This window comes from Pristiophorus japonicus, chromosome 11 (assembly GCF_044704955.1).
Source record: "Pristiophorus japonicus isolate sPriJap1 chromosome 11, sPriJap1.hap1, whole genome shotgun sequence".
In the NCBI taxonomy this organism is placed as follows: domain Eukaryota; kingdom Metazoa; phylum Chordata; class Chondrichthyes; family Pristiophoridae; genus Pristiophorus; species Pristiophorus japonicus.
In genome coordinates this window covers 72,676,691-72,704,048 of record NC_091987.1, presented here as the reverse complement: position 1 = coordinate 72,704,048, position 27,358 = coordinate 72,676,691, and the positions used below count along the sequence as shown (strand labels likewise).

The 27,358-nt window shown below is 49.6% G+C and overlaps 1 protein-coding gene across 6 annotated transcripts in view; it reads right to left on the bottom strand.

The window, feature by feature from the left end:
- spag17 (sperm associated antigen 17) overlaps positions 1-27,358 on the bottom strand; it is a 564,758-nt gene that overhangs the window by 203,536 nt on the left and 333,864 nt on the right. For all 6 annotated transcript variants that reach the window (XM_070893521.1, XM_070893526.1, XM_070893524.1 and 3 more), the window contains 2 exons: positions 8,823-9,019; positions 5,270-5,408 (listed from right to left, as the gene is read on the bottom strand). In XM_070893521.1, coding sequence (XP_070749622.1) covers positions 5,270-5,408; positions 8,823-9,019 — 336 coding nt within the window. The remainder of the gene's footprint in view (positions 1-5,269; positions 5,409-8,822; positions 9,020-27,358) is intronic.

The following is a 27,358-nucleotide window of genomic DNA, read 5'->3' as shown; positions in this document are numbered from 1 at the left end:
CACCCTCCCACAAACCCCCACCACCTCCCCACCCCCCCGAACACCCCCCAACACCTCCCACACACACACACCCCTACTCCCTCACCACCACACCCATCACACACACCCCACTCCCTCACTACCACACACCCCCACCCCCCCACCACCCTCCCCACACACCCCCACCCCCCTCACACACACCCCACCCCCCCTCCACACACACACACACCCACACACACACACACCCCCTCCCCCCCCACACACACACACCCACCCCTTCCCCCCCCCACACACACACACCCACCCCTTCCCCCCCCACACACACACCCACCCCTTCCCCCCCCCACACACACACACCCACCCCTTCCCCCCCCCACACACACCCACACCCCACCCCTTCCCCACACACACCCACACCCCACCCCTTCCCCCCCCCACACACACCCACACCCCACCACACACACCCCCACCCCCCTCACACACACACCCACCCCCCCACCCCACACACTCCCCTCCCACCCCACACACTCCCCTCCCACCCCACACACTCCCCTCCCACCCCACACACTCCCCTCCCACCCCACACACTCCCCTCCCACCCCACACACTCCCCTCCCACCCCACACCACCCCCCCCCACACACACACACACATCCACCCCATTCCCCCCCTGACACACCCCCCCCCACCCACACACACACCCACTCCCTCCCACACACACACACCCCCACGCCACCGAACGTCTCCAAACTGTGCTCGAGGGTCGGAGCATCGGCCGGCAGAATCGTTCCCTCGCCCGGGCTCGGGTTCAAAAGAAGCCCGGGGGGGCGGTGTGTGGAAGCCGAACTGAAGGGATGAGCCCCCTTACACTATGCAGCAGCATCAAATGAAGTCCGAAGTGGGTGGGCGGGGGTGCTCGCCGAGTTCCTGTGTCCGGGCGAGGGAATGATTCTGCTGACCGACTCTCGAGCCCGGTGAGGAGACATTCGGTCGGTGGTGGGGTGGTACTTTGAAAAAAATCTAAAATTAAAGAATTGCATTAGACTTCGATGCCCCAAATGTCCTCATTGGAATGCCTAGCTTCCTGTTCTAAGCAAGCTTATTGTGCATGTGCAGACCTGGGTGTGGTCCATACTAGGGCGTCGACCTTGGGGAGAGAGACAACGAAGAAGCTGTCCTGCTATTTTGAGCTTCTTGCAAAGGTACAATTTAATTATGGGGGCAATACTGACAATGCTATACTTCGTGCAAGCCTTCTGCATGATGTTGCTGCGGAGGAGACGATTGATTCGACGTCATCGCATGAGGAACCTCAGAGCACGTAGGATGATGGGCAGGAAGCCTTATCCACATCGAGCATATCCAGACAGGCATTCATACCTGCACCTGAGTGATGCAGACTGTGTGAGAAGGCTGCGTTTCCGCAAAGAAGTTGTAACCGAGATCTGTGAGTTGGTGAAAGCAGACCTGAAACCTAGAAGCCTCAGGAGGACTGCTTTGTCAGTTGAAGTGAAGGTTACAGCTGCACTTTCCTTCTATGCATCTGGATCATTCCAGGCCACAACTGGGGATGTGTGCGCCATTTCTCAACATGCAACACATATCTGCATTTGGCAGGCGACTGCTGCATTATATGCCCGGAGGATTGACTACATAAAGTTCCCCATGACCGCCCAGGCAATGCGTGACAGGACTGTAGGTTTATCCAGGATTGCTGGCTTCCCAAAGGTACAGGGTTGCACTGATTGTACCCACATCGCCTTGCAAGCACCTTTGGAGGATTCTGAGATGTACAGGAACAGAAAAGGCTTCCACTCCGTTAATGTGCAGCTTGTGTGTGACGACATGCATCGCATCATGTCAGTTGATGCAAGATACCCTGGGAGCACCCATGATGCATTCATCCTACACAAGAGCGCTATATCTGCCATGTTTCAGCAGCAGCCAGAAGGGCAGAGCTGGCTGCTGGGAGACAAAGGGTACGGCCTCACCACCTGGCTCATGATACCCCTATGTGTAATCCGGATGGAAGCTGACCAGGAATACAACATGTTGCACATTGCGATGCGCAGCATAATAGAGAGGGCCATTGGCATCTTGAAACAGCATTTCCGATGCCTGGACCATTCCGGAGGCTACTTGCAATACTCCCCTGAGATTGTCGGTCAATTTACTGTTACGTGCTGCATGCTGCATAACTTAGCCATCATGAGGCAGTAGCAGCTGGTAGTAGAAGACCCAACTGTGGTGAGAGTGACTGATGATGATGAGGAAGATTAAGATGACGAGGAGGAGGAGGATGAGGAAGCCATGCAACTACCTGAACCCGGAGCACAAAGGTGGAGAAGGCCGGGCTGTCATGCCCCTTTACCGATTGTTCGAGCCTTGCGTCAACAGCTCATCCATGAACGCTTTGCTGCCTGAAGGCTCAGCGGCAACTATTCCAAATAGTTTGGACCTGTTCTGTAATGTTGTGTTGTGTTAATGGAACAAATAATGGAAATGATTCTTTTTTACTTCAAACAGTTGTGTTAATAATGGAACAAAAAATGGAAATGATTCAGTTATAATTTAAAATATATTTTATTCAAAAGTTTAACACTTATTTGTACTTAACTTAAATAAAAATATTCTTGTATCAAACTTTAACATTTTTAGTTAAGATCACTTACAAACTTTAAGATCACTTACAAACTTTTAAACTTGTAAATTTACATAATTTACAAAAAACTTATAATTTGAGATCAGTTACAACACTAACAACAATAATAACAACAACAGCAGCAAAGAAAGGCTGCACCCACCTCTCCACCTTATTCTAAGACCGCCCCGCTGCGCTTGGTCTTGTTGACTCCACTCCTGCCTGCAGGCGATGGTGCAGCGTTTCTCGGGTTGGTACCAAGCTTATTCTTTCGAATATCTTGGGTAATGCGCACTTCTTGATTTGGGGGAGGGGGGCAGGGCAGGCGGTAATGTGGAGGGCCGGGCTTGGGCCTCTTCAGAGGCTGGTCTGGTGATTGGAGTGGGAATGGCAGTTGATTCTTTCAATGGGCGCGGGGTCTGGGTGTGTTCCCTTATTGCAGCAGCTAACTCTAACATTCCCGCATCATGTGCCCTGACAGTGTCTCAACTACCTCCAACATTTCCTCCCTCATGTTCGCCGATAGTGTATCAGCTACCTGTAACATTCCCTCCCTTATGTTCACCAACAGTGTAGCAACTATTGGCAACATTTCCTCCCTCATGTTCACCGACAGTGTTTCAACGACTGCAACATTCTCTCCTTCGTGTTCACTGATAGTGCATCAGCTACCTGCGACATTCCCGCCCTCATGTACACTGACATTGTATCAGCTGCCTGAGATATTCCTGGACAGTGTTCCCATTTCTCATGAGAGTGTTGTTACTCTCCCGACAGTTCCAATACCTCATCACTCACCCCACTGATGGTGTCCAGGAGTGATCGTGTAAGATCAATGCTCTCAGCACTCACTGCCATCATGTGAACCACATCTGTTAGATCCTGCACCTCAGGAGAGTGCTGTTGAGCTCTCCTTCCCCTTCTCACCCTGGGTGTGGCTCGCTGCATCCCACTGGGACCCGGAGCCTCGGACGGTGGGGCCCTGGTATGCCTCGCTGTATCCCACTGGGACCCTCAGCCTCGGACGCTGGAGTCCTGGATGTGCCTCGCTGCATCCGACTGGGACCCGGAGCCTCAGACGGTGGGGCACTGGTGTGCCTCGCTGTATCCCACTGGGACCTGCAGCCTCGAACAGTGAGGCCCTGGGTGTGCCTCGCTGCACCCCACTGGAATCCCCAGCCTCAGACTGTGAGAAACCATGGAATGTCCCAACACTGGTACCACTCAGGAAAGGGCCTGGCACCTCAATGGGCAGCAGCTGCACTTCCTCCAGAGTGAGTACAACAGTGTGGGCTTCATCCAGCACCTCCCCCTCCCCCTCCCCCCCATGCTCTTGGTCTGGAAGGTGGGATTGGAAGATGTTCTCTTCAGGCTCGTCCTCGTCTGAATCTTCTGCATCGTCAGGGTTGGCCTCAAGTTCTGCAAAATATAACAGAACAGACAAATTAGCAGCAGCAGAGGAGGGGGCAGGGTGGGTGGCATGAGTAGGCTCACACAGCGCAGGCAGCAGGCTGATTTGAAGGACCACGATGAATGATAGCACATTGCATCAACCGAAGCGTAGCTGATGGAGACATCCCCAGGAACCGAAGCATGGCTGGCTTGCGCAATACTTAACATTTAGCAAAGCCAGCCTGTGGAATTTGCGGGACTTACCCTCTCCACCGAGTGTGGGCCCAGCTTGTGCAGTGGTGGTTGCTCTTCTCCAGGCAGGACCCATCAAAGCAGCGATCCTGTCTTCCAAGGGTGTCAGTGGGTGCAGATTTGCCGGGCCTCCTTCTGTTTGAGTTCTTTCCCTTTTGCTGTGTGCCACCTTCCTCTACAAAGATGAAAATATAACTTTTTAAGAGAGGATGTCTTTCTGCTGGGTGCGACATATACAGATGGTCATATTTACAATTGCAATTCCAGTGAATAAATGAAAATATTACTTACACTAAGTACTCGACTAAGGTCCTGCCATTTCTTTTTCCACTGGCCTCCAGACCTCGGGTGGTCACCATTGCACAATAATCTTCTGCCAGGTAGTTCCAGCGTTTCTTGATTTATTTTGGTGAAACTTTTATGTGACCTCTGCTGGTGTCCCGCTCATGCCATCTGGCCTCAATTACAGTAACAAGTGCCTCCACTTCATCCTGCAAGAAATTCTTGGTCCTTGAGCCGCATTGCATCTTGTATTGCAGCTCCGATTTTTCCAATGAGATTTAAAGTTCCCTCACACAACTGGCTCTTTAAAAATGGCCGAATGCAGGCCGGGAGCTGTACTGGGCATGCCCGCCCATAGCAATCACGTCAAAACATTCTTTCTTTCCTCACGCATGCGCAGAAGGGGGGCATTGTTTTTGCGGTGCAGACGTTAGGCTCCATCCCCCGAAGATAAAGGACAGGCTGCGTGGTGCCAATTTCAAAAAATAGAACGGGGAAACTTGCTAGTTATTTTTTTTGAGTAGTCAGGGCCAAAAAAAATGGGCATAACTCTTGCAGTACACCAAAAACGGCATTGAGGAAAATTGAGCCCTTTAACATAGCAGAAATGCATATTTATTTGGTCAAATATGTCATAGTAACATATTAGTGTTGGATAAAAATACAAAAGGAATTTCTAATGAATTGAGCTAATGGTAAGAGTAAGATAGTCCCATTTCCTTACTAGTTTCATATTGCATGTCGTAGTCTGCGATTGTGATATCCTGAAAGAAGGTTGTAATCCTGGTTCCATCAGCATGTTCCACTATAGTGTTGTCAATCCCAAAGACAGTAACGACCTTGTCTTGTCTTGTAATCATTACCTGTATTGCAACACCACATAATATTTAGGTTGTGCAATGGATTCACATGCCCCACTGCCATTTTCCACACAGTATAGACATGGCATTTGACACTAATTCTGCCTTTTAGACGCCAAGATAGATTAGAAATGATTAGAATATCAGATTTCAAGAGGCTACTGTAAATATTATGTTTTTGGGAGTTGAGCATTTAAAAATAGTCAAGAGATATCTTAGCTTAGTGCCAGAAAGCATATAACAGGTATGAAACTGCACACTAAATATAATGATCAATGAGTTGATTATGCCACAGACAATAGATAAACTAATGCAGCTATGTCTGGAAGATGGTGGGTACCATTGGGGAAGGAAACCATCTTATGGGCCATACTAGTTTGATCAAAAGTTAAAGAACAGCCCAATATAGAAATATGATGTAACCCCTAAGGTGGTCCTTTTTTCAGTATTTTCTGATTCTAAGACCTCTGTTTGCGTGCAGCAGGTAAAACCATATGTATTGTTGTCAGATAGTCTCTATCACCTGACTGGCAGTACAGCGCACCCGCAGGACCCGCCCCCTGCACCAAGCCTTCTCCGTGCACCAGGCTCCTGCAGTATTTATAGGGCCTATTCTATTGCTGGGTTTGGGTAAAAACCACCGCCATTGCAAACTGCACATGTGTAACTACGTCAACTTCGTTGTCAGCAGTTGCTGCCTTTAATTAAAGACTGTTATTGAATCATTTGATAACAGTGTAGAAAAACAGTTAGTTCGGCAAAGGGAAATATCTGGGTACACATCATCCTTTTTAATTGAGCTTCTGTAAAAGCAAGACATTGACTGTTGGGAATGGTGCCGAATCAAAGACAGCTTTGTAATTAAAGTTTCACTTGATGGAGTAACAATTATATGCAACAAGTGTGAAACTATCCATTAGATAACAAAGTAAAGGAGTTGTACCGGTTTACAGAAAAAAAGTGCTTGTTAATTAAATTCTCCTTATATGAAGTTGCATTTTAATAATTATATAATTATGTAATGCATAATTGTGTATAAAACTGTCTGTTTACAATGTGTATTAAAGGCCTAAGATACTGAGCTCAAAACTGTAATACGTTCGAATCCCTCCACAAAACCAGCAAGGTTCAGTTGTAAGTACTGTCTTTTAAGTGTATGTTTAAATATTATTACATGTGCTGTATACTCAGTGGGAGATTGGGGGAGGGGAAGAGGAGAATGGAGAGAAGGTGTGAGAGAGAGAGGGAGTGAGAGAGAGGAGGCGAGGGAAGGGGAAAGAGAGAAGGAAGAGGAGAATGGAGAAGAGGAGAATAGAGGGAGAGTGAGAGAGAGCGAGAGAGAGAGGGAGGGAGAGAGAGAGAGGGAACCCTCACTGGGAGATTGAGGGAGGGGGAGGGAGTGCGAGAGAGAGGGGGAGTGCGAGAGAGGGAGGGAGCCCTCATTTGGAGATTGAGGGAGTGAAGTGGAGAGGGGCAAGAGGAGAATGGAAAGAGGGAGTGTGGGAGTGAGTGTGAGAGAGGGGGAGGGAGGGAGAGAGTGTGAGAGAGGGGGAGGGAGAGAGAGAGTGTGAGAGAGGGGGAGGGTGAGGAGGGGCGACAGAGTGAGAGGGAACCCACACTTGGAGATTGAGGGAGGGAAGGGGAGAGGGAGAGTGTAAGAGAGGGGGAGTGTGAGAGAGGAGGTGAGGGAAAGTTTTGGAGAGGAAGTGTGAGAGGGTGTGTGAGAGAGAGTGAGCCCTCACAGAGATTGAGGGAGGAGGAGGGAAGGGGAGAGGGGGAAGAGGAGAATGGAGAGAAGGAGTGAGAGAGACAGGGAGGGAGAGAGGGAGTGTGAGAGGAGGGGAGGGGGAAAGGAAAGGTTGGGAGAGGAGGAGGGAGTGAGAGGAAAGGGGAGATGGAGGGTGTGAGAGATGGTGAGGAGGGGGAGGGAAAGGTTGGGAGAGAAGGAGAGAGGGAAGGGGAGATGGAGGGTGGGGGAGATGGAGGGTGTGAGTTCGGGGCCCAGAAGAGGCGAGGGCCCAGGGGCAGCATGTGCCAGCCCACACTGTGATATGTGTGCGCACTGGGTCAGTGCAGCAGAGCTGGTCTCCAGTCATCTTGGTTAATTCTTGCCACTGGATCAAGACCTAGCTCTGTCAAGCCCGTGTGGTGGCTGGTGTGCAACGGTCACCACACGTTAAAAAAATCCACACACAGGCTTTTTCCACCCATCAAGATGTAGTTCTGGATCTGGAATATCAGGTCCTTCATTGAAACACCTGTGAACTCATCCCTTTTTGGCGTGGAAGCAAGTCATCCTCGCTTCGAGGGACCGCCTATGATGATGATACTTAAAAAATCGGCGATACCTGATATTCAACATTTAAGAACCTTATTGATTTGAAGAGTAAATTATAAATAAGAACAACATAATAATGTGTAAATCATAGTAAGTAGGTCATTTAGTTGTACCTGTAGATGTAACTGAAGCCACAACACTGGCTTTATATTAGTTCAGTTAAACCTTGCTTAGCTAAATATACAACAGAGCCTGCTATGGTAGCCTAGTTATGTATTTTACTGAATCTGATATGATGTATGGACTGTTAATCTGCTTCTGCACCTTAATAAATATAAAGAATATTGAGAAAGTAACAAGCGGAATAGGTTGGAGTGCGGGAAATAGGGAGATAGGGAAACTGAGGTTTAGAGACTGTTGTAGGAAGGCAAAGGCACCTGCTGGATATATAAATATATATGTATGTTTAAAATGTTAGCCAAATATAAATTGGCTGCCAGGGGGCTTAGCAAAGCATGATGGGGGCTTGGTTAGCCAAGTTAGCTAAAGCTGCTGACTGAGCACTGACCCTGCAGAGCCTGGTCTCAGGAATGTCTTGAATCAACAGCTTGAGACAAGATAGTATATAGAACACTGCGGTACCTAGTACGGAATGTCCTCAAGTCAGTGACCCCCAGATAGGGTGCCTAGCAACCACAGAGATAAGGAGCTAAGCACCGGCAGAACCCATGAGTAACGAAGATAAGGGGGGCCTGGAGACCATCACATGGATAGGAATCAGCCCCAAATCACAAACTGATCAGGCAGCCCCCTGATGTACCAGGGTTAATTCTATTGGCCCATTTAAACCTATATGTAATCTATAATCATTATCATTGGATTGTGTCCAGCCGAAGTGGGCTGAGTAACTGTAATGAACTATTGTAAAACATATAAAATATCAATGAATTTCTTTGTTCGCTGGAGTGGAGTGCCTGGAGTTGGACCAGAGGCTCTCTCCCCACCGGCTTAAAAAAGGCTGTTTTGGCGTTGGAACCGACCCTGAGTGTCGAGTGATTCTTCCAGGAAAACATTCGCGCTAACAGAGACAAAAGCAGAAATATTACAAATATAAATACATATAAATATACTGTACTTACTTCTCCAGTTCCTGGATCTGTGGCTTTATAGACTAAGATGGGTTTTATATCCAAATTTTCCATGCCTTTTGTTCCTATAGTTAAACCTATCGGTGTGGTCGTTATCCAAGTACCAGGTAGAGAGTCTTTTTGCTGGGTTTGCATTGCAGGATATTCACTAGCATTTGGTGTAGAATTACTTCTATGAAAATGCTTTCCTTAAAGAAACAAATATATCGTGTGAAACCCAGAAACATCTGTTCAACAACATTGGGCCAGAAATTTCGTTTTTTTCTTCCCGCGGGTGTTCGACTAAAAATAGGACAGAAGATGCGCACCTACCTTTTGGTTGAATGCTCGCCAGAGATCCCGCCGTCGAGGCCTCCTCTTCTTGCGCAACGGAGCACATTCACGTTGGGATGTGCGCAGGCCTGGAGCTGGAGTCACATGGCTCTAGGCAGCCAATCAGGTATAGTATATTCTCATTCATAATAATGGGAACTCCGTAAGTTGGAGTTCCCATTATTATGAATGAGAAACAGCCCCCCAAAACAATAATAGATAGAAACAATGCATAACATATTTTTATTCATTAAAATTAAAGTTATTTAATAATTTTTTAAAATATATTTTTCCAATTTAAAAAAAATATTTTATAAATTATGGTTTAAAATAAACTTACCATAGTGGGGAGGGTTTTTAACAATAACATGTTTTTATCAGGCGCAAGAGTTTTGAGGACATTTGCTGGGCAATATATGCCTAAATCCTGCAATCTTGCCCTTGTAAATGCCTTCTCCCGATATGTGCGAGATGTGTCAAGCCAGACGGTCTGCACCTGGGCAGGACCGGAACCAATGTCCTAGGGAGAGTGTTTGCTAGTGCTATTGGGGAGGGGTTAAACTAATATGGCAGGGGGATGGGAACCTATGCAGGGAAACAGAGGAAAGGAAAATGTGGGCAGAAGCAAAAGATAGAAAGAAGGTAAAAGTGGAGGGCAGAGAAACCCAAGGCAAAAATAAAAAAGGGCCACATTACAGCAAAATTCTAAAGGGACACAGTGTGTTAAAAAGTCAAGCCTGAAGGCTCTGTGCCTCAATGCGATGAGTATTCGTAATAAGGTGGACGAATTAATTGCGCAGGCAGCTATTAATGAATATGATAAAATTGGGATTACGGAGACATGGCTCCAGGGTGACCAAGGCTGGGAACTCAACATCCAGGGGTATTCAGCATTCAGGAAGGATAGACAGAAAGGAAAAGGAGGTAGGGTAGTGTTGCTGGTTAAAGAGGATATTAACGCAATAGTAAGGAAGGACATTAGCTTGGATGATGTGGAATCTGTATGGGTAGAGCTGCGGAATACCAAAGGGCAGAAAACACTAGTGGGAGTTGTGTGCAGACCACCAAACAGTAGTAGTGAGGTTGGGAATGGCATCAAACAGGAAATTAGGGATGCGTGCAATAAAGGTACAGCAGTTATCATGGGCGACTTTAATCTACATATAGATTGGGCTAGCCAAACTGGTAGCAATACGGTGGAGGAGGATTTCCTGGAGTGTATTAGGGATGGTTTTCTGGACCAATATGTCGCAAACCAACTTGAGGACTGGCCATCCTAGACTGGGTGATGTGTAATGAGAGAGGATTAATTAGCAATCTTGTTGTGCGAGGCCCCTTGGGGAAGAGTGACCATAATAGGGTAGAATTCTTTATTAAGATGGAGAGTGACACAGTTAATTCAGAGACTAGGGTCCTGAACTTAAAGAAAGGTAACTTCGATGGAAGAGACGTGAATTGGCTAGAATAGACTGGCAAATGATACTTAAAGGGTTGACGGTGGATAGGCAATGGCAAACATTTAAAGATCACATGGATGAACTTCAACAATTGTACATCGCTGTCTGGAGTAAAAATAAAATGGGGAAGGTGGCTCAACCGTGGCTAACAAGGGAAATTAGGGATCGCGTTAAATCCACGGAAGAGGCATATAAACTGGTCAGAAAATGCAGCAAAGCTGAGGACTGGAAGAAATTTAAAATTCAGCAGAAGAGGACAAAGGGTTTAATTAGGAGGGGGAAAATAGAGTATGAGAGGAAGCTTGCTGGGAACATAAAAACTGACTGCAAAAGCTTTTATAAATATGTGAAGAGAAAAAGATTAATGAAGACAAACGTAGGTCCCTTGCAGTCAGAATCAGGTGAACTTATAATGGGGAACAAAAAAATGCCAGACCAATTGAACAAATACTTTGGTTCTGTCTTCACGAAGGAAGACACATATAACCTTCCGGAAATACTAGGGGATCGAGGGTCTAACGAGAAGGAGGAACTGACGGAAATTCTTATTAGTCACGAAATTGTGTTAGGGAAATTGATGGGATTGAAGGCCGATAAATCTCTGGGGCCTGATAGTCTGCACCCCAGAGTACTTAAGGAAGTGGCCCTAGAAATAGTGGATGCATTGGTGATCATTTTCCAATGGTCTATCGATTCTGGATCAGTTCCTATGGATTGGAGGGAAGCTAATGTAATACCACTTTTTAAAAAAGGAGGGAGAGAAAACGGGGAATTATAAACCGGTTAGCCCGACTTCAGTAGTGGGGAAAATGTTGGAATCAATTATTAAAGATGAAATAGCAGCGCATTTGGAAAGCAGTGACAGGATCGGTCCAAGTCAGCATGGATTTATGAAAGGGAAATCATGCTTGACAAATCTTCTAGAATTTTTTGAGGATGTAACTAGTAGAGTGGACAAGGGAGAACCAGTGAATGTGGTGTATTTGGACTTTCAAAAGGCTTTTGACAAGGTCCCACACAAGAGATTGGTGTGCAAAATCAAAGCACATGGTATTGGGGATAAGGTTTTGACATGGATAGAGAACTGGTTGGCAGACAGGAAGCAGAGTGTCGGGATAAACGGGTCCTTCTCAGAATGGCAGGCAGTGACTAATGGGGTGCCGCAGGGCTCAGAGCTGGGACCCCAGCTATTTACAATATACATTAATGATTTAGATGAAGGAATTGAGTGTATTATCTCCAAGTTTAAAGATGACACTAAGCTAGGTGGTGGTGTGAGCTGTGAGGAGGATGCTAAGAGGCTGCAGGGTGACTTGGACAGGTTAGGTGAGTGGGCAAATGCATGGCAGATGCAGTATAATGTGGATAAATGTGAGGTTATCCAAGTTGGTGGCAAAAACATGAAGGCAGAATATTAACTGAATGGCGGCAGATTAGGAAAAAGGGAGGTGCAACGAGACCTGGGTGTCATGGTATATCAGCCATTGAAAGTTGGCATGCAGCTACAGCGGGCGGTGAAGGCGGCAAATGGCAAGTTGGCCTTCATAGCTAGCGGATTTGAGTATCGGAGCAGGGAGATCGTAATGCAGTTGTACAGGGCTTAGATGAGGCCTCACCTGGAATATTGTGTTCAGTTTTGGTCTCCTAATCTGAGGAAGGACGTTCTTGCTATTGAGGGAGTACAGCGAAGGTTCACCAGACTGATTCCTGGCATGGCAGGACTGACATATGAGGAGAGACTGGATCGACTGAGCCTGTATTCACTAGAGTTTAGAAGAATGAGAGGCGATCTCATAGAGACACATAAAATTCTGACGAGATTGGACAGATTAGAGGCAGGAAGAATGTTCCCGTTGCTGGGGAAGTCCAGAACCAGGGGTCACAATCTAAGAATAAGAGGTAAGCCATTTAGGACCGAGATGAGGAGAAACTTCTTCACTCAGAGAGTTGTTAACCTGTGGAATTCTCTACCGCAGAGAGTTGTTGATGCAAGTTCGTTAGATATATTCAAGAGGGAGTTAGATATGGCCCTGACTGCTAAAGGGATCAAGGGGTATGGAGAGAAAGCAGGAAAGGAGTACTGAGGTGAATGATCAGCTATGATGTTATTGAATGGTGGTGCAGGCTCGAGGAGCTGAATGGCCTACTCCTGCACCTATTTTCTATGTTTCTATGAAAAGCTGCTTTTCAGCGCATGCATGTTGTGCGCTGAAAACCAGCTTTTCTGATGCCTTCCTGGGTCTGTAGAAACTTTGTACAGACCCGGGGAGGCCGGGATTTCTGGGCCAATATCCCCTGATAGGAGAAAGGCCAGCTTATTTGAATATATTACTTGTGCTCCTGGTGCATCACTCATTACATGCTGGGAGGGCCGGGCGAAGGGAATGCAATTTCACGCAATAGGAGTCAGTGAAGGGCTGCCGACTGCAGAATACTGGGATGTTTTTCAGCAAAGGAAGGTAGTACTGGTATGGAAAAGAGGGGCATAAGGGGGGGGGGGAAGAGAGAATGACCTGGCAGTGGAATTTTAAAAAGAACAGTTAGCTGTGTGACTAGAAAATTGTTCAGTTAATCCTGTCACATTATGGGGACAACCCCCAATTTGAATAATTTTCACATGCCTAATAAATATGCAAAATACGCATAGCCTTTCCAGAGCCCTTCATACTGGTCAGCTGCATTAGGCTGTGAGGAGACCACTGAGCTTGGGAGCCTGCTGAATCAGGTGCCTACCATCACATTATCAGCTCTATATAAGGCCTTCCAGCACTGAAACCCTTTTCACGTGATGGAATTTCTTTGATATGATATTTGCAAAAATTTTTTCGATCACTGATGTGCAGGTGAAGTTTTTTTGTATACATAATAATGTAAGTGGCACCACTTAAGTTGCTGTATTTTTTTAATGCACCATAGAATGCACTGGAGACCTAGAAAGTCTGGGTTAACTAATCAAAGCTGGCCAAACAGTTGACTTCAGTGGCTGTGGACTTGGGATTGAAAAAAATCAAACAGGATCCTTAAGCTTTGATCACCATCTAATGACTCCTGTTGGAAAGTGCATGAAAGTGGATATTGGGTGAGGACAGTTTTTGTGACTGCGATCCTGTCAATGTCAAAAAGCCTGCTGACACTCAGGCCCCAAACATTTGTGGACCTTTGATCCAAGTTTCCTACACTTTCTACATTACTACACTTCAAAAATTACTACAATTCAATTGCTGTAAAGTGCTTTGGAACATCGGGTGGTCGTGAAAGTCTTTCTTTTTTACAAGTGTAAGAGCTGGGACTGCCAATGGGAACTTGCATCTCTGACCATGCCAGAACATGCAGGATCAGGGGGGTGTTCCCTTATCAGCATGACTTTAGGCCACCAGCATAGGAACAAAAAAATTAGGGTCCATCAGCCCTTTTATTAAGGGGATCAAAAAAGAAAAAGAAACACAGCAAAATATTTGTGGGTCCAAGCCAAGTCCAAGATCGAGACCCCGAAGTGGGCCCTATTTCTGACAGACAACAGGCTGGTAAGTCTCCTCTCACTTAGTGTACCAGCTTATTGGCAGATTCTAAGGCCAGAGTTGAGGAAACACCTGGTCTGCAAGTCTCTCAGCTACACAACCTCTGACACAGGTGACCTTGTGTGGCGATTCTGTCCAAACAAGGCCCTGCCTATATTGGCAGTGCAGCCTGGGTCTCACAGCAGGAATGCACCGGAAAGCCCTTGGATTTTCATGGTCTCTGTCTAGGATCACAAAGGAGGAATGATTGAGGCACTGGAAAGCTGCCAATGCCTGCAGAACCAAACCAGAAACAGTCAGCACCTTCAGTAGAGGAGGATAGAAAAATGAAAGACAAAATAAATGTACACTGGCAACTGCCTGCATGTCAATGTATTGTGAGACTGTGCTGAATACTACTCTGCTGCTGTGGAAGAGAGTACCAGGACCTCAAAATTCACTCACCAAATGGTCTATTGTAAGCTCTTTCCCCACTTTAATGAGTGGAGAGATAAAAGGGGAGAAATTGGCCCCCTTTACGCCTCCAGTTAGCTCCTCCGATGGGCGATAAGGGGGTCCAAATGGGTTCCCGACTGGATGCCCTCGAACTTCCCTGATAGTTTTGTGCTGGGCGAAGACTTACCGCCTTGGTCCCTAGCACCCCATTGATCATGATGTCAAAAGGTGCACAGTGCCCCATTAACGCCCTGGATCAGAAATTCCCACTCGCCCCCTGCTTGAGTGCCTGCCATCAACAACGGCAGGAAGAGAAGGTGGTATGCTGTCGGATGGTCGCTGGAGGAGCGGTATTTAAAGGCGTCAACATCCGGTTTATTTGTAGTCGGCAAAGAATGCTGCTTTGTTAGTTTGAGATAGGCAAACAGCCATTTTGAGCGATTTCGGTGTTTTTCACTTTCAGGAGTCTTCTGCCTCATAAAAATTATTCAATATAATTCAGGTGAGATTTAAAAGTGCAACATTTCCATACGTTAATGGAGGCTGTACTGGCAATGGACCTCACCCTTCAACATCAACGTTGGAGGCAGCAGAGGCAGAGAGATAGATTGCAAAATGTGGCTAGAGGGAGGAGGGCCAACAGGGCTCTCAACAGGAGGCCTTACCCACCTAGGGTATTCCGGGAGCACTTCTATATCAAGTTCACAGTTCTTACTGTCTTAAGGAGGCTCTGCGTCTCCAAGGATGTGGTCACAGAGCTCTGCCACCTCTTGCCACCAGACCTCCAGCCTCAGACCAGCTCTCTCAATGGCAGCCAAGGTTACCATCGCCCTCAATTTCTATGCCAGCAGATCCTTCCAGTGGGCAACAGGAAACATATCTAACATATCGCAGTTGGCCGTGCATTGCTGCATCTGCGAGGTCACAGATGCTCTCTACAGAGGGAGAAGGGACTGCATTTCCTTCCCCATCACCAGAGAGAAGCAGCAGGAGTGTTCATGTGACTTTGCCAGGATAGCGGGCTTCCCCATGATGCATCATCATCATAGGCAGTCCCTCGGAATCGAGGAAGACTTGCTTCCACTCCTGACGTGAGTACTTTGATGGCTGAACAGTCCAATACGAGAGCCACGACTGTCACAGGTGGGACAGACATTCACCGAGGGAAGGGTTGGGTGGGACTGGTTTGCCACGCGCTCCTTCCGCTGCCTGCACTTGACCTCTTCACGCTCTCGGTGTTGAGATTCGAAGAGCTCAACGGCCACTGGGATGCACTTTCTCCACCTAGGGCGGTCTTCGGGCAGGGACTCCCTGGTATCAGTGGTGATGTCACACTTTACCAGGGAGGCTTTGAGGGTGTCCTTGTAATGTTTCCGCTGCCCACCTTTGGCTCATTTGCCGTGAAGGAGCTCCACATAAAGCATTTGCTTAGGGAGTCTCGTATCTGGCATGCGAACCATGTGGCCTGCCCAGTGAAGCTGATCGAGTGTGGTCAGTGCTTCAATGCTGGGGATGTTAGCCTGGACGAGGACACTAATGTTAGTGCACCTGTTCTCCCAGGGGATTTGCAGGACCTTACGGAGACATTGTTGGTGATATATCTCCAGCGACTTGAGGTACTTCGTCCATGCCTCTAATCCATATTAGGGCGGGTATTACTACAGCCCTGGAGACCATCAGCTTGGTGGTAGATTTGAGGGCCTGGTCTTCGAACACTCTTTTCCTCAGACGGCCGAAGGCTGCACTGGCGCACTGGAGGCGGTGTTGAATCTCCACATCAATGTCTGCTTTTGTTGACAAGAGGCTCCCGAGGAATGGGAAATGGTCCACGTTGCCGAGGGCCACGAATCTTGATGACTGAGGGACAGTGCTGTGCAGCAAGGACAGGCTGGTGGAGGACGGATGTTAAGAGTAAGGCTCATACATTCATATGCCTCAGTGAATACATTGACTACATCCTGGAGTTCAGCCTCAGAATGTGCGTAGACGCAGGCGTCCTCCGCGTACTGTAGCTCAACGACAGAGGTTGGGGTGATCTTGGACCTGGCCTGGTGGCGGCGGAGGTTAAACAGCTTCCCACTGGTTCTGTAGTTTAATTCCACTCCAGCGGGGAGCTTGCTGGCTGTGAGGTGGAGCATGGCAACGAGGAAGATTGAGAAGAGGGTTGGGAGCAATGACGCAACCCTCCTTGACCCCAGTCCGGACGTGGATTGGGTCTGTAATGGATCCTTTGGTAAGGATCATGGCCTGCATGTCGTGGAGCAGGCGAAGGATGCTGACGAACTTTTGGGGGCATCCGAAACGGAGGACGCTGCTCCATAGGCCCTCGCGGTTGACGGTGTCAAAGGCCTTTTGTCAGATTGAAAAAGGCCATGTATAAGGGCTGGCACTGCGCCCTGCATTTTTGCTGCAGCTGTCATGCTGCAAAGATCATGTCCGTTGTGCCCCGTAGGGGACGGAATCCGCACTATGATTCCAGGAGGAGCTACTCGGCCACAGGGAGAAGACAATTGAGGAGAACTCGAGCAACAACTTTTCCAGTGGCTGATAGCAGGGAGATTCCCCTGTAGTTGCCGCAGTCGGACCTGTCCCATTTTTAAAAGATGGTCATGATCACTGCATCTCTGAGCTCTCCTGGCATGCTCTCCTCCCTCCAGACGAGAGAGATGAGGTCATGTATCCATGCCAACATGCCTCTCCACCATACTTTAGCGCCTCTGCAGGGATTCCATCCGCACCTGTAGCCTTGTTGTTCTTGAGCTGTTTTATGGCTTTGCCTACCTCGTGCAACGTTGGGGTTTCATTGAGGTGGTGGCGGGATGAAGTCGAGAATACTCGAGTCAAAGGCAGAGTCTCGATTGATGAGATCTTTGAAGTGCTCCTTCCAGCGGGCTCTGACAGCCTCGGTGTCCTTGATGAGCGTTTCCCCGAACTTGGCCAGGAGTGGGGTGGGGCCTTGGGAGTTTGGACCGTAGGTAGTCTTGACTGCAATGAAGAATCGTGGCTGTCGGCCAGTTGTTGTATCTCCTGTGCTTTCTCCATTCACCACCTGTTCTTTAGGTCCCAGGTTTTTTGTTGGACCTCAGCCTTGAGCCGTCTGTAATGTTGCTTTGCTGCTCCCCAGTTGGGTTGTTGCTTGAGGCTCAGAAATGCTCTGCACTTGCGATCTATTAGTTCTTGGATCTCCTGATCATTTTCATCAAAACAGTCCTGATGTTTTCTGGTTGAGTGACCAAGTGTCTCTTCACAGGCACTGGTTATAGAGGCCTGGAGGGCAGACCAAGCGCTGTGGGCATTCAGCATCTCAGGATCATTAAGACACGCCAGGTTAGCTGTGAGGCGCTGGCTGTATCGGGCTCTCTTAGCTGGGTCTTTAAGTGCCCCAGCATTGACTTTTTTGCAGCACTGCTTCTGCTGTCCCCTCTGTTTTGGGGCTATGTTAATGTCGATGATGGATTGGATTAGACAGTGGTCCATCCAGCAGTCGTCAGCTCCTGCCATGGCACGGGTGATGCGCACATCCTTGCGATCCCTGGCTTGGACGATGACATAGTTGAGCAGGTGCCAGTATTTGGAGCGAGGGTGTTGCCACGATGCCTTGTATTTGTCCCTCTGGTGAAACAGGGTGTTGGTGATGAGGAGTTCATGTTCTAGACATTTTGTCAGGAGTAGGGTATTGCTGGAGTTGGCTTTCCCTAACCCCTCTCTGCCAATCACGCCTGCCCAGAGGACTGTGTCTTTGCCGACCCTGGCATTAAAGTCACCTAGGAGGATCAATTTGTCGCCTGAGGGGACGCGGGACAGGGATGTCTCGAGCTTGGAATAAAAACCCTCTTTAGCCTCATCCGTTGCATCGAGTGTTGGGGCGTACACACTGATGACTGTGGCGCATTGGTTCCGGGATAGGGTAAGACGAAGAGTCATGAGGCGTTCGTTAACCCTGCAGGGAGTCTTTGAGGCAGTCGACCAGCTCATTTTTGACGATGAAGCCGACTCTATGAAGGCGGATTTCTTCCTCTGGTTTTCCTTTCCAGAAAAAGGTGTAACCTCCACCTTGTTCCTTGAGCTAGCCTTCCCCTGCCCGCCGGGTCTCGCTTAGGGCGGCGATGTCGATGTCAAAACGTCTAAGTTCCCGGGCAACTATGGAGGGGCGGCGTTCCTGCCTGTTGCTGTTGGAGTTGTCCATGAGGAACCTGACGTTCCAGGTCCCGAACTTCATATTAACGAAGTGGAAGATGCCTGTGCGTGAGTTCTTTTAACGTTGGGTGGCCGCTGCACACCGGCTACCACACAGGCTTAGCTGAGCAAGGTCTTCGTCTAGTGGCAAGTGGGTCCAAGACGACTGGAGACCAGGCACTGCTGTATAAGCATAAATGCCTACGGCAAAGTGATGGCCGCAGGCTCAGCGCCGAGTAGTGCCATTGATGGTCGGTGGCCCGAGGCTTGGTTGGCGGGGGGCAGGCATTAGAAAGGTTAGCTGTCTGCTGGAGTTCCGAGGGATGTTTTAAAAAGTTTTTCTGAAGTTTCCAAAGTTATAAAAATTTCTCCAAGGTTTCCAAGTTGTTGAAAAGCTTTTCCAAATTGTTTTAAAAGTTACTCAGGTTGATTAAAAGTTAAAAAAAAATAGATTAAAAGTTGATTAAAAGTCTAAAGTTTAAGTCAGGTTACTCCCTTGGCACTGCTCCATGGGCGCCGCTAGCCCTCTGTTGTCCTGGACCAGCTCCGGAGTCCCTTCAGCCGGTTAAACGCCGGTCCCGGAGTCCCTTCGGCTGGTTAAAAGCCGGCCACGGAGTCCCTTCGGCCAGCTCGGAGCCGGCCTCGACATCGACCACGGACTCCTGGCGGCCCAATCTACGTGTTATTTCTGGGTCTGTTGTAGAGTAAGGATGTTGTAAAGTCCTTACTCTACAGCATGAAACCACATGAGGCACCTTCTGGGGACAAGGTCACTCTGTGACCTGAACTCTTTATTCACAGGACTCCAAAGACAGTGACCCTGCGTGGGACCACCTTTTTTATACCTGAGTGATCAGGTAAGGAGTGTCTCCCACAAGTTCACCCCTTGTGGTCAAGGTGTGCATCTAGATTTAGTGTATACAGCAATACAGTGGTGTTACATTGTGGTTACAAACATGACAACACCTCCCCCGACAAAGTCTTATTAAAAGCATAGGTTTAGTCTTTCAGGTGGTCTGCGTTCTCTCGTGGAGCGTCGCAGTTGGGGCTCTGATTGTTGGACACTGACGTGAGTGTCTGTCACCTGTGGTGATTCCGGCCTGTCCGGGCTGACCGCAGGTAATGTGCATTCTTCTGATTGCTCTTGTTGCTCGTTCACTGGCGGTGTGGTGAGCTCCATCTCATGGTCTTCTTCAGGTACCTCCGTGTCAATGCTGAACCTTTTTTTTTAAACTTGGTCCAGATGCTTATGGCATAGCTGACCATTGTTGAGTTTTACCACGATGACCCTATTCCCCTCTTTGTCAATTACAGTGCCCTCAAGCCATTTGTGCCCCATGGCGTGATTGAGGATGAATACAGGATCATTTCGTTCTATACATCTCCCCCTCGCATTACGGTCATGGTACCCGTTTTGTGACTTGCTTTTGCCCTCAACTATGTCGGTCAGGACTGGGTGAATGAGGGACAACCGAGTTTTGAGTGTCCGTTTCATTATTAGCTCTGTGGGCGGGACCCCCGTGAGCGAGTGCGGTCAGGATCTATAGGCCAGCAGGAGGCGCGATAGGCGGCATTGTAGGGAGGGCCCTTGAATCCTGAGCATACCTTGCTTGATGATTTGGACCGCACGTGCCGCCTGGCCACTGGAGGCTGGCTTGAACGGTGCAGTCCTGATGTGGTTGATGCCATTGCCCGACATAAACTCTCGAAATTCGTAGCTTGTGAAACATGAGCCATTATCACTAACCAGGATGTCTGGCAAGCCATGGGTTGCAAAGATCGCACGTAGGCTTTCCACGGTGATGGATGACGTGCATGAATTCAGAATGATGCACTCGATCCATTTCGAGTACGCATCGACCACAATAAGGTAACATCTTACCCATGAACGGACCCGCGTAGTCAACATGAATGCGTGACCATGGCCTGGTGGACCAGGGCCACGGGCTGAGCAAGGCCTCCCTGGGGGCATTACCCAGCTGGGCACACGTCGTGCACCTGCGAACACAGTGTTCCAGGTCTGAATCAATTCCAGGCCACCAAACGTGTGACCGGGCAATGGCCTTCATCAGCACAATGCCTGAGTGCTCGCTGTGGAGTTCCCTGATGAATGCCTCCCTGCCCTTCTGGGGCATAACTACCCGGCTGCCCCATAGTAGGCAGTCGGCTTGGATGGAGAGCTCATCCATCCGTCTGTGGAATGGTCTGACCTCCTCAGGGCACGCTCCGTGTGCGGGCGCCCAATCCCCAGTCAGGACACATTTCTTAATCAAGCAAAGGAGGGGATCTGTTTGTCCAGATTTTGATCTGGCGGGCTGTGAGGGGGGAGCCTGCGCTGTCAAAGGCATCGACAGCTATGACCATCTTGGAGGCTTTGCTCCGCTGCCCCAGTGGTGGCCAGTGGAAGCCTGCTGAGCGCGTCAGTGCAATTTTCAGCGCCGGGCCGGTGCCGGATGGAGTAGTCATAAGCAGCCAGCGAGAGAGCCCATCGCTGTATGCGAGCTGATGCGTTGGCATTGACAGCTTTGCTGTCTGACAACAGGGATGTTAATGGCTTGTGGTCCGTCTCTAATTCAAACTTCCGACCAAATAGGTACCGATGCATTTTCTTTACACCGTAGATACATGCAAGCGCTTCCTTCTCGACCATCGCATATCCCCGTTCTGCTTGAGAGCGCGACCTGGAGGCATAAGCCACAGGTTGTAGTTGCCCCTCAGCATTGCCCTGCTGCAACACGCACCCAACCCCATAGGACGATGCATCACATGTCAGAACCAATTTTTTACAGGGGTCGTACAGGGTCAACAGCTTGTTTGAACAAAGTAGGTTTCGCGTCCAATCAAAAGCCCGTTCCTGACAGTCCCCCCAAAACCAATTGCAACCCTTACGCAGGAGCACGTGTAGTGGCTCCAACAACATGCTCAAGTTTGGCAGAAAGTTCCCGAAATAGTTCAATAGTCCCAGGAATGAACACAACTCCGATGTGTTGCAGGGCCTGGGTGCTCGTCGAATCGCCTCTGTTTTGGATTCGGTGGGCCGAATCCCATCTGCAGCAACCCTCCTGCCCAGAAACTCAACCTCAGGAGCCAAGAACAAACATTGAGACTTTTTGAGTTGCAGGCCCACCCTGTCCAATCGGCGTAGCACCTCCTCCAGCTTGTTCCTCGATGTCTCGACCCGTGATGAGGATGTCGTCCTGGAATACGATCGTTCCAGGAATGGATTTAAGCAGGCTTTCCATGTTCCGTTGAAAAATCGCGGCCGCTGATCGAATGCCAAACGGGCACCTGTTATAAACGAACAGTCCCTTGTGCGTGGTGATGGTGGTCAGTAGTTTAGATTCGTCGGCCAGTTCCTGGTCATATAGGCTGAATTGAGGTCCAACTTGGTGAACAGCTTGCCGCCTGCCAGCGTGTCGAAAAGATCCTCCACTCTCGGGAGCGGGTATTGATCTCGTAGGGACACCCGATTGATGGTGGCCTTGTAGTCGCCACAGATCCTGACAGAGCCATCCGCTTTTAGTACGGGAACGATGGGGCTCGCCCAGTCGCTGAATTCAACAGGTGAGATGATGCCCTCTCGCAACAGCCGGTCCAGTTCGCTCTCGATCTTTTTCCGCATCACATACGGCACCGCCCTGGCTTTGTGGTGCACTGGCCTGGCGTCCGGGGTGATGTGTATCACTACTTTAGTGCCTTTGAAAGTCCCGACGCCAGGTTGGAATAGTGAATCAAATTGTTGTAGGACTTGTGAGCACGAACTTCGCTCCACAGATGACATTGCATGAACATCCCCCCATTTCCAGTTCATCTCGGCTAACCAGCTTCTCCCCAACAGTGCGGGACCATTGCCCGGGACAATCCAAAGCGGTGGCCGATTCACTAATCCATTGTGGGTGACAGCCAACATTGCACTGCCTAGCACCGGAATGATTTATTTCGTGTAAGTCCGTAATTGTGTGTCAATATGTGCTAATTTGGGTCTACTGGCTTTAAGTGGCCATAGCTTCTCGAATTGCTGAACCCCCATGAGTGACTGGCTGGCCCCAGTGTCCAGCTCCATGCGTACAGGGATACTGTTTAATAAATCCCTCATCATCATTGGTGCCATTTGGTGTATGAACAGTGAATATTCACCACATGGACCCGCTGCACCTCGGCATCCATCGATTCGCTCCAAAGGTCATCCTGCCTCAAACAACCCTCTTCTGGTCCATCCGCCTCATATTAGTCTGGTTGCAGGCTTCCTGCACATTCGAGCTAAGTGGCCACTGAGATTGCAGTTCCTGCAGACAAACTGTTAAAATCTGCAAGATCTAGCTGAGTGTTTTCCCCCACACCTCCAGCATGAGTTAAAGTTTCCATTGTTGGGAACAACAAGGCTGTGGCCAGGCATTCCGTGCTGACTGTCCCTTTGACTGCTCTTAAGTACCCTATTGGTGGGTGTCAATGGCCCCATCCCGGGCCGCATTGTCCACTGTGATGGCGTGAATGTCCGTTCAGCCTGCCATTGTCTGTGTTGAAGTCCTGCTCTGAGGTCTATTGCTTCGGACTGCCCCTGCCTGCGGGGCTCTGAGTCGCATTAATGATGTTGACTCCCTGATCCATCGCCGCATTAGAGGCAGAATTGCGCGCGTATATTATTTTCGTCTCTTCCTCCCCCGCCATGGAAGTTTGAGCCATCAACGCCGCCGCTTCCAAGGTCAAATCCTTGGTCTCAATTCATTTGCGGAAAATTCCAGCATGACCAATGCCCTCGATAAAGAAGTCCCTTAGCATCTCCCCCCTGCAGGCGTCTGTGAACTTAGAGGCTGGCCGAACGCCGGAGGTCCGCTACGAAGACCGGAATGCTCTGTCCTTCATGACGTCGGTGGGTGTAGAATTTGTGTCGGGCCATATGTATGCTACTCGCCGGTTTGAGGTGCTCCCCGATCAATTTGCTAAGTTCTTCAAAGGTTTTGTCCGCCGGCTTTTCAGGTGCTACTAAGTCCTTCATGAGCGCGTAAGTCTTTGGTCCGCAGCTGGTCAAGAGATGAGCCCTTCGCTTGTCGGCCGCTGCATCCCCCAGCCAATCTTTCGTAACGAAGCTTTGCTGAAGCCTCTCGACAAAATCCACCCAGTCTTCCCCAACACAGTTCCGTTCCTCTGTGCTACCGGTGGCCAGTCTCGTGGGTCGTGAATTCCCGTTTGTCGTCGGCAATGTAAAGTCCTTACTCTACAACATGAAACCACACGAGGCACCTTCTGGGGACAAGGTCACTCTGTGACCTAACTCTTTATTCACAGGACTCGAGACAGTGACCCTGCGTGGGAACTCCCTTTTTATACCTGAGTGATCAGGTAAGGAGTGTCTCCCACAAGTTCACCCCTTGTGGTCAAGGTGTGCATCTAGGTTGAGTGTATACAGTAATACAGTGGTGTTACATTGTGGTTACATACATGACAGATGTGGTCTCCTGTATTGCCCTGGGGAGTCGGCAAGGCCCTGAGGTAGGGAGGTCGACAAATCTGCAAGGCCCAGGTCAGTGTGTCAGCGAGGCCCTGAGGTTGATGCAGGGTCTTTTCGGCCTGGGGTAGGTGTGATCTGGTGCGGGGTCCTTTCGGCCTGGGATAGGTGCAAACCGGTATAGGGTCCTTTCGGTCTGGGATAGGTACGAGCTGATGCAGGGTCCTTTCGGCCCGGGATAGGTGCGAGCTGTTGGGGGCTCCTTTCGGCCCGGTAGTGTAGTTACTGTTGTAATGCAGGAAACGCAGCAGCCAATTCAACACAGCAACTCCCCCACCGTGGTGCAGGGCGCCATTGACTGCACCCACAGCGCTTTGCGGGCACCGCATAACAATCCTGAGGTATTCAATAACTGCAAAGGCTACCATTAACTTAATGTCATCATCACCATAGGCAGTCCCTCGGAATCAAGGAAGACTTGCTCCCACTCTTAGCATGAGTTCTTAGGTGACTGTACAGTCCAATTCGAGAATCACAGTTTCTGTCACAGATAGGACAGATAGTCATTGAGGGAAAGGGTGGGCAAGAAACCTGATTTGCCGCACGCTCCTTCCGCCGCCTGCGCTTGATTTCTGCATGCTCTCGGTGACAATACTCGAAGAGCTCAGCGCCTTCCCGAACACACCCCCCCAACCCAGAGCGGTCCATGGCCAGGGACCCCCAGGTGTCATTGGGGACGCCGCACTCTATCAGGGAGGCCCTTAGGGTGTCCCTGCAATGTTCCCTCCGCCTGCCGCGGACAAGTTCCGAGCAGAGCGCCCGCCCTGTGAGTCTCGTGTCTGGCATGCGAACTACATGGCCCGCCCAACGGAGCCGACCAAGTGCGGCCAGTGCTTCAACTCTGGGGATGCTGGCCTGGATGATGACGCTAACGTTTGTGCGTCTGTCCTCCCAGAGGACCTGCAGAATCTTGCAGAGACATCGCTGGTGGTATTTCTCCAGCAACTTGAGGCGTCCACGGTCCACGTCTCTGAGCCATACAGGAGGGCTGGTGTTACTCTGGCCCTGCAGACCATGAGCTTGGTGACAGTTTTGAGGGACTGGTCTTCAAACACTCTTTTCCTCAGGCGGCCGAAGGCCGCACTGGCGCACTGAAGGCGGTGTTGGATCTCGTCGTCAATGCCTGCTCTTGTTGATAGGAGGCTCCCAAGATAGGGGAAGTGGTCCACGTTGTCCAGGGCCATGCCGTGGATCTTGATGTCAGGGGGGCAGTGCTGTGCAGCGAGGACAGGCTGGTGGAGGACCTTTGTCTTACTAATGTTTAGTGTAAGGCCTATGCTTTCATGCGCCTCGGTAAATACGTCGATAATGTCCTGGAGTTCAGCCTGTGTGTGTGCACAGACACAGGCATCATCCGCGTACTGTAGCTCGACGACAGAGGTTGGAGTGGTCTTGGACCTGGCCTGGAGACGGCGAAGGTTGAACAGCTTCCCACTGGTTCTGTAGTTTAGTTCCACTCCAGAGGGGAGCTTATCAGTTAGTGTGCGATCATATACAGCGAATCCTCACCGTCAATGTCCGCTATCCTCGCAGCAGCCATGGTGCCTTCATCCTGCGCCAGACCGGTGTGCCAGCTCTGTTCCAGCCATCACACGAAGCTCGGGGCTGGCTCCTGGGAGACGAGGGCGATCAGTTCTCCATCTGGCTCATGAGTCCCCTTTGCAACCCCAACACTCCTGCCCAGCACTCATATAATGATAGGAACATCATTGAGCAGACCATCAGAGTGCTCAAGCAACAGTTCCGCTGCTTTGACCGCTTGGGAGGAGCCCTGCAGTATGCGGTCAAGTAGGTGTCCCTTTTCGTCATTGCAGCACAACTTGGCCATCATGAGGGCGTAGTCATTGCCACCAGGCATAGTCTCACCACCTCAGGAGGAAGAAGAGGGAGATAAGGAGGACAAGAACGAGGCTGAGGAGGAGGAGGAACTGGAGGATGAACAGCACCAAGGGAGGAGGCAGCCACTCAATTGGCCTTGTGGAAGGGTGGTCCGTGACTGTCTCATCAGACTTTGGTTCCAATGAATTCGAGGCCACTTCCTGGTTGCTCAGCACGCCCCCATCATTTCATCAATTTCTCATAGCATATCACTACCCAAAGCTGAAATGAGTCACAGCACCAAAACTGCTGCATTACATTAATACATTTATCCAAATTCAGCAACCACATATATACAACAATATTAATTGATCACCTTTGTGCAAATCCTTACTTCCCCTCTTCACAGTGCATTTTCCTAATCTACTGCTCCTATGTAGTGTCTTCTCAGTGGGTGTAGCAGGGCTGGTGGAAGGCTGTGGAGTGTTGGTGCCAGAGACGACAGATGGTCTTGCAGGATGCCCTCCACCAGCTCTGGGTCTGGAAGGCTCGGCTGTACACTGCACCACCTCAGGATGGGCGGCGGCAGTCCGGGCTGGCTGGATGACAGGCAGCGACAAGTGCAATGGCGCAGTGGCAGTGGTGGGATCAGGAATGTTGTCATCCTGAGAGAGGACAGCTGATTCCTGCTCCACTGCCACTCCCACTCATGCTGCAACACTGTGAGATCCCCAGTTGATTGTGGTGGACCCAGCGACAATGGCAGCAGTCAGAGCTTGCGTGGCATCCAGCTGACAGTGCATGAGATTTGATGCCACCAACTATTGACTGCATGACAGCACTAAGACGTTGCATGGCATCCAGCTGAGACTGCATGAGACTGAATGCTACCAACTATTGTCTGCATTATAGTACTAAGACGTTGCATAGCTTCCGCCGATGCTGCAATGTAAGCTGCCACATTGCCAATGACACGCATCATGAGGTCTGGGTCTGCACGGTCTCTCTGGGTCTCACCGACATCCTCTGCAGAGTGGAATTGACGGGCTCCATGGTGTGTGCAGAGCTCTGTGCAATGTTGGAGATGGACTCCTCCATGCTCCTTACCGTTGCCGAGAGGCTCTCGGGCACCCTTGCGATTGCACCTATCATCTCAGAGTGCATGGCCAATGGCCATCACCCTTGTTGTGAACACCTCCCCATCGAGGTTCTCATTTGAGTCCTGTGCAAACTCACCCTCCGAGGAGCTGGCTCCCGAGCTACACTTTCCCCCTGGCCCTGTTGCAGCCCGTTCATCCCCAGTGC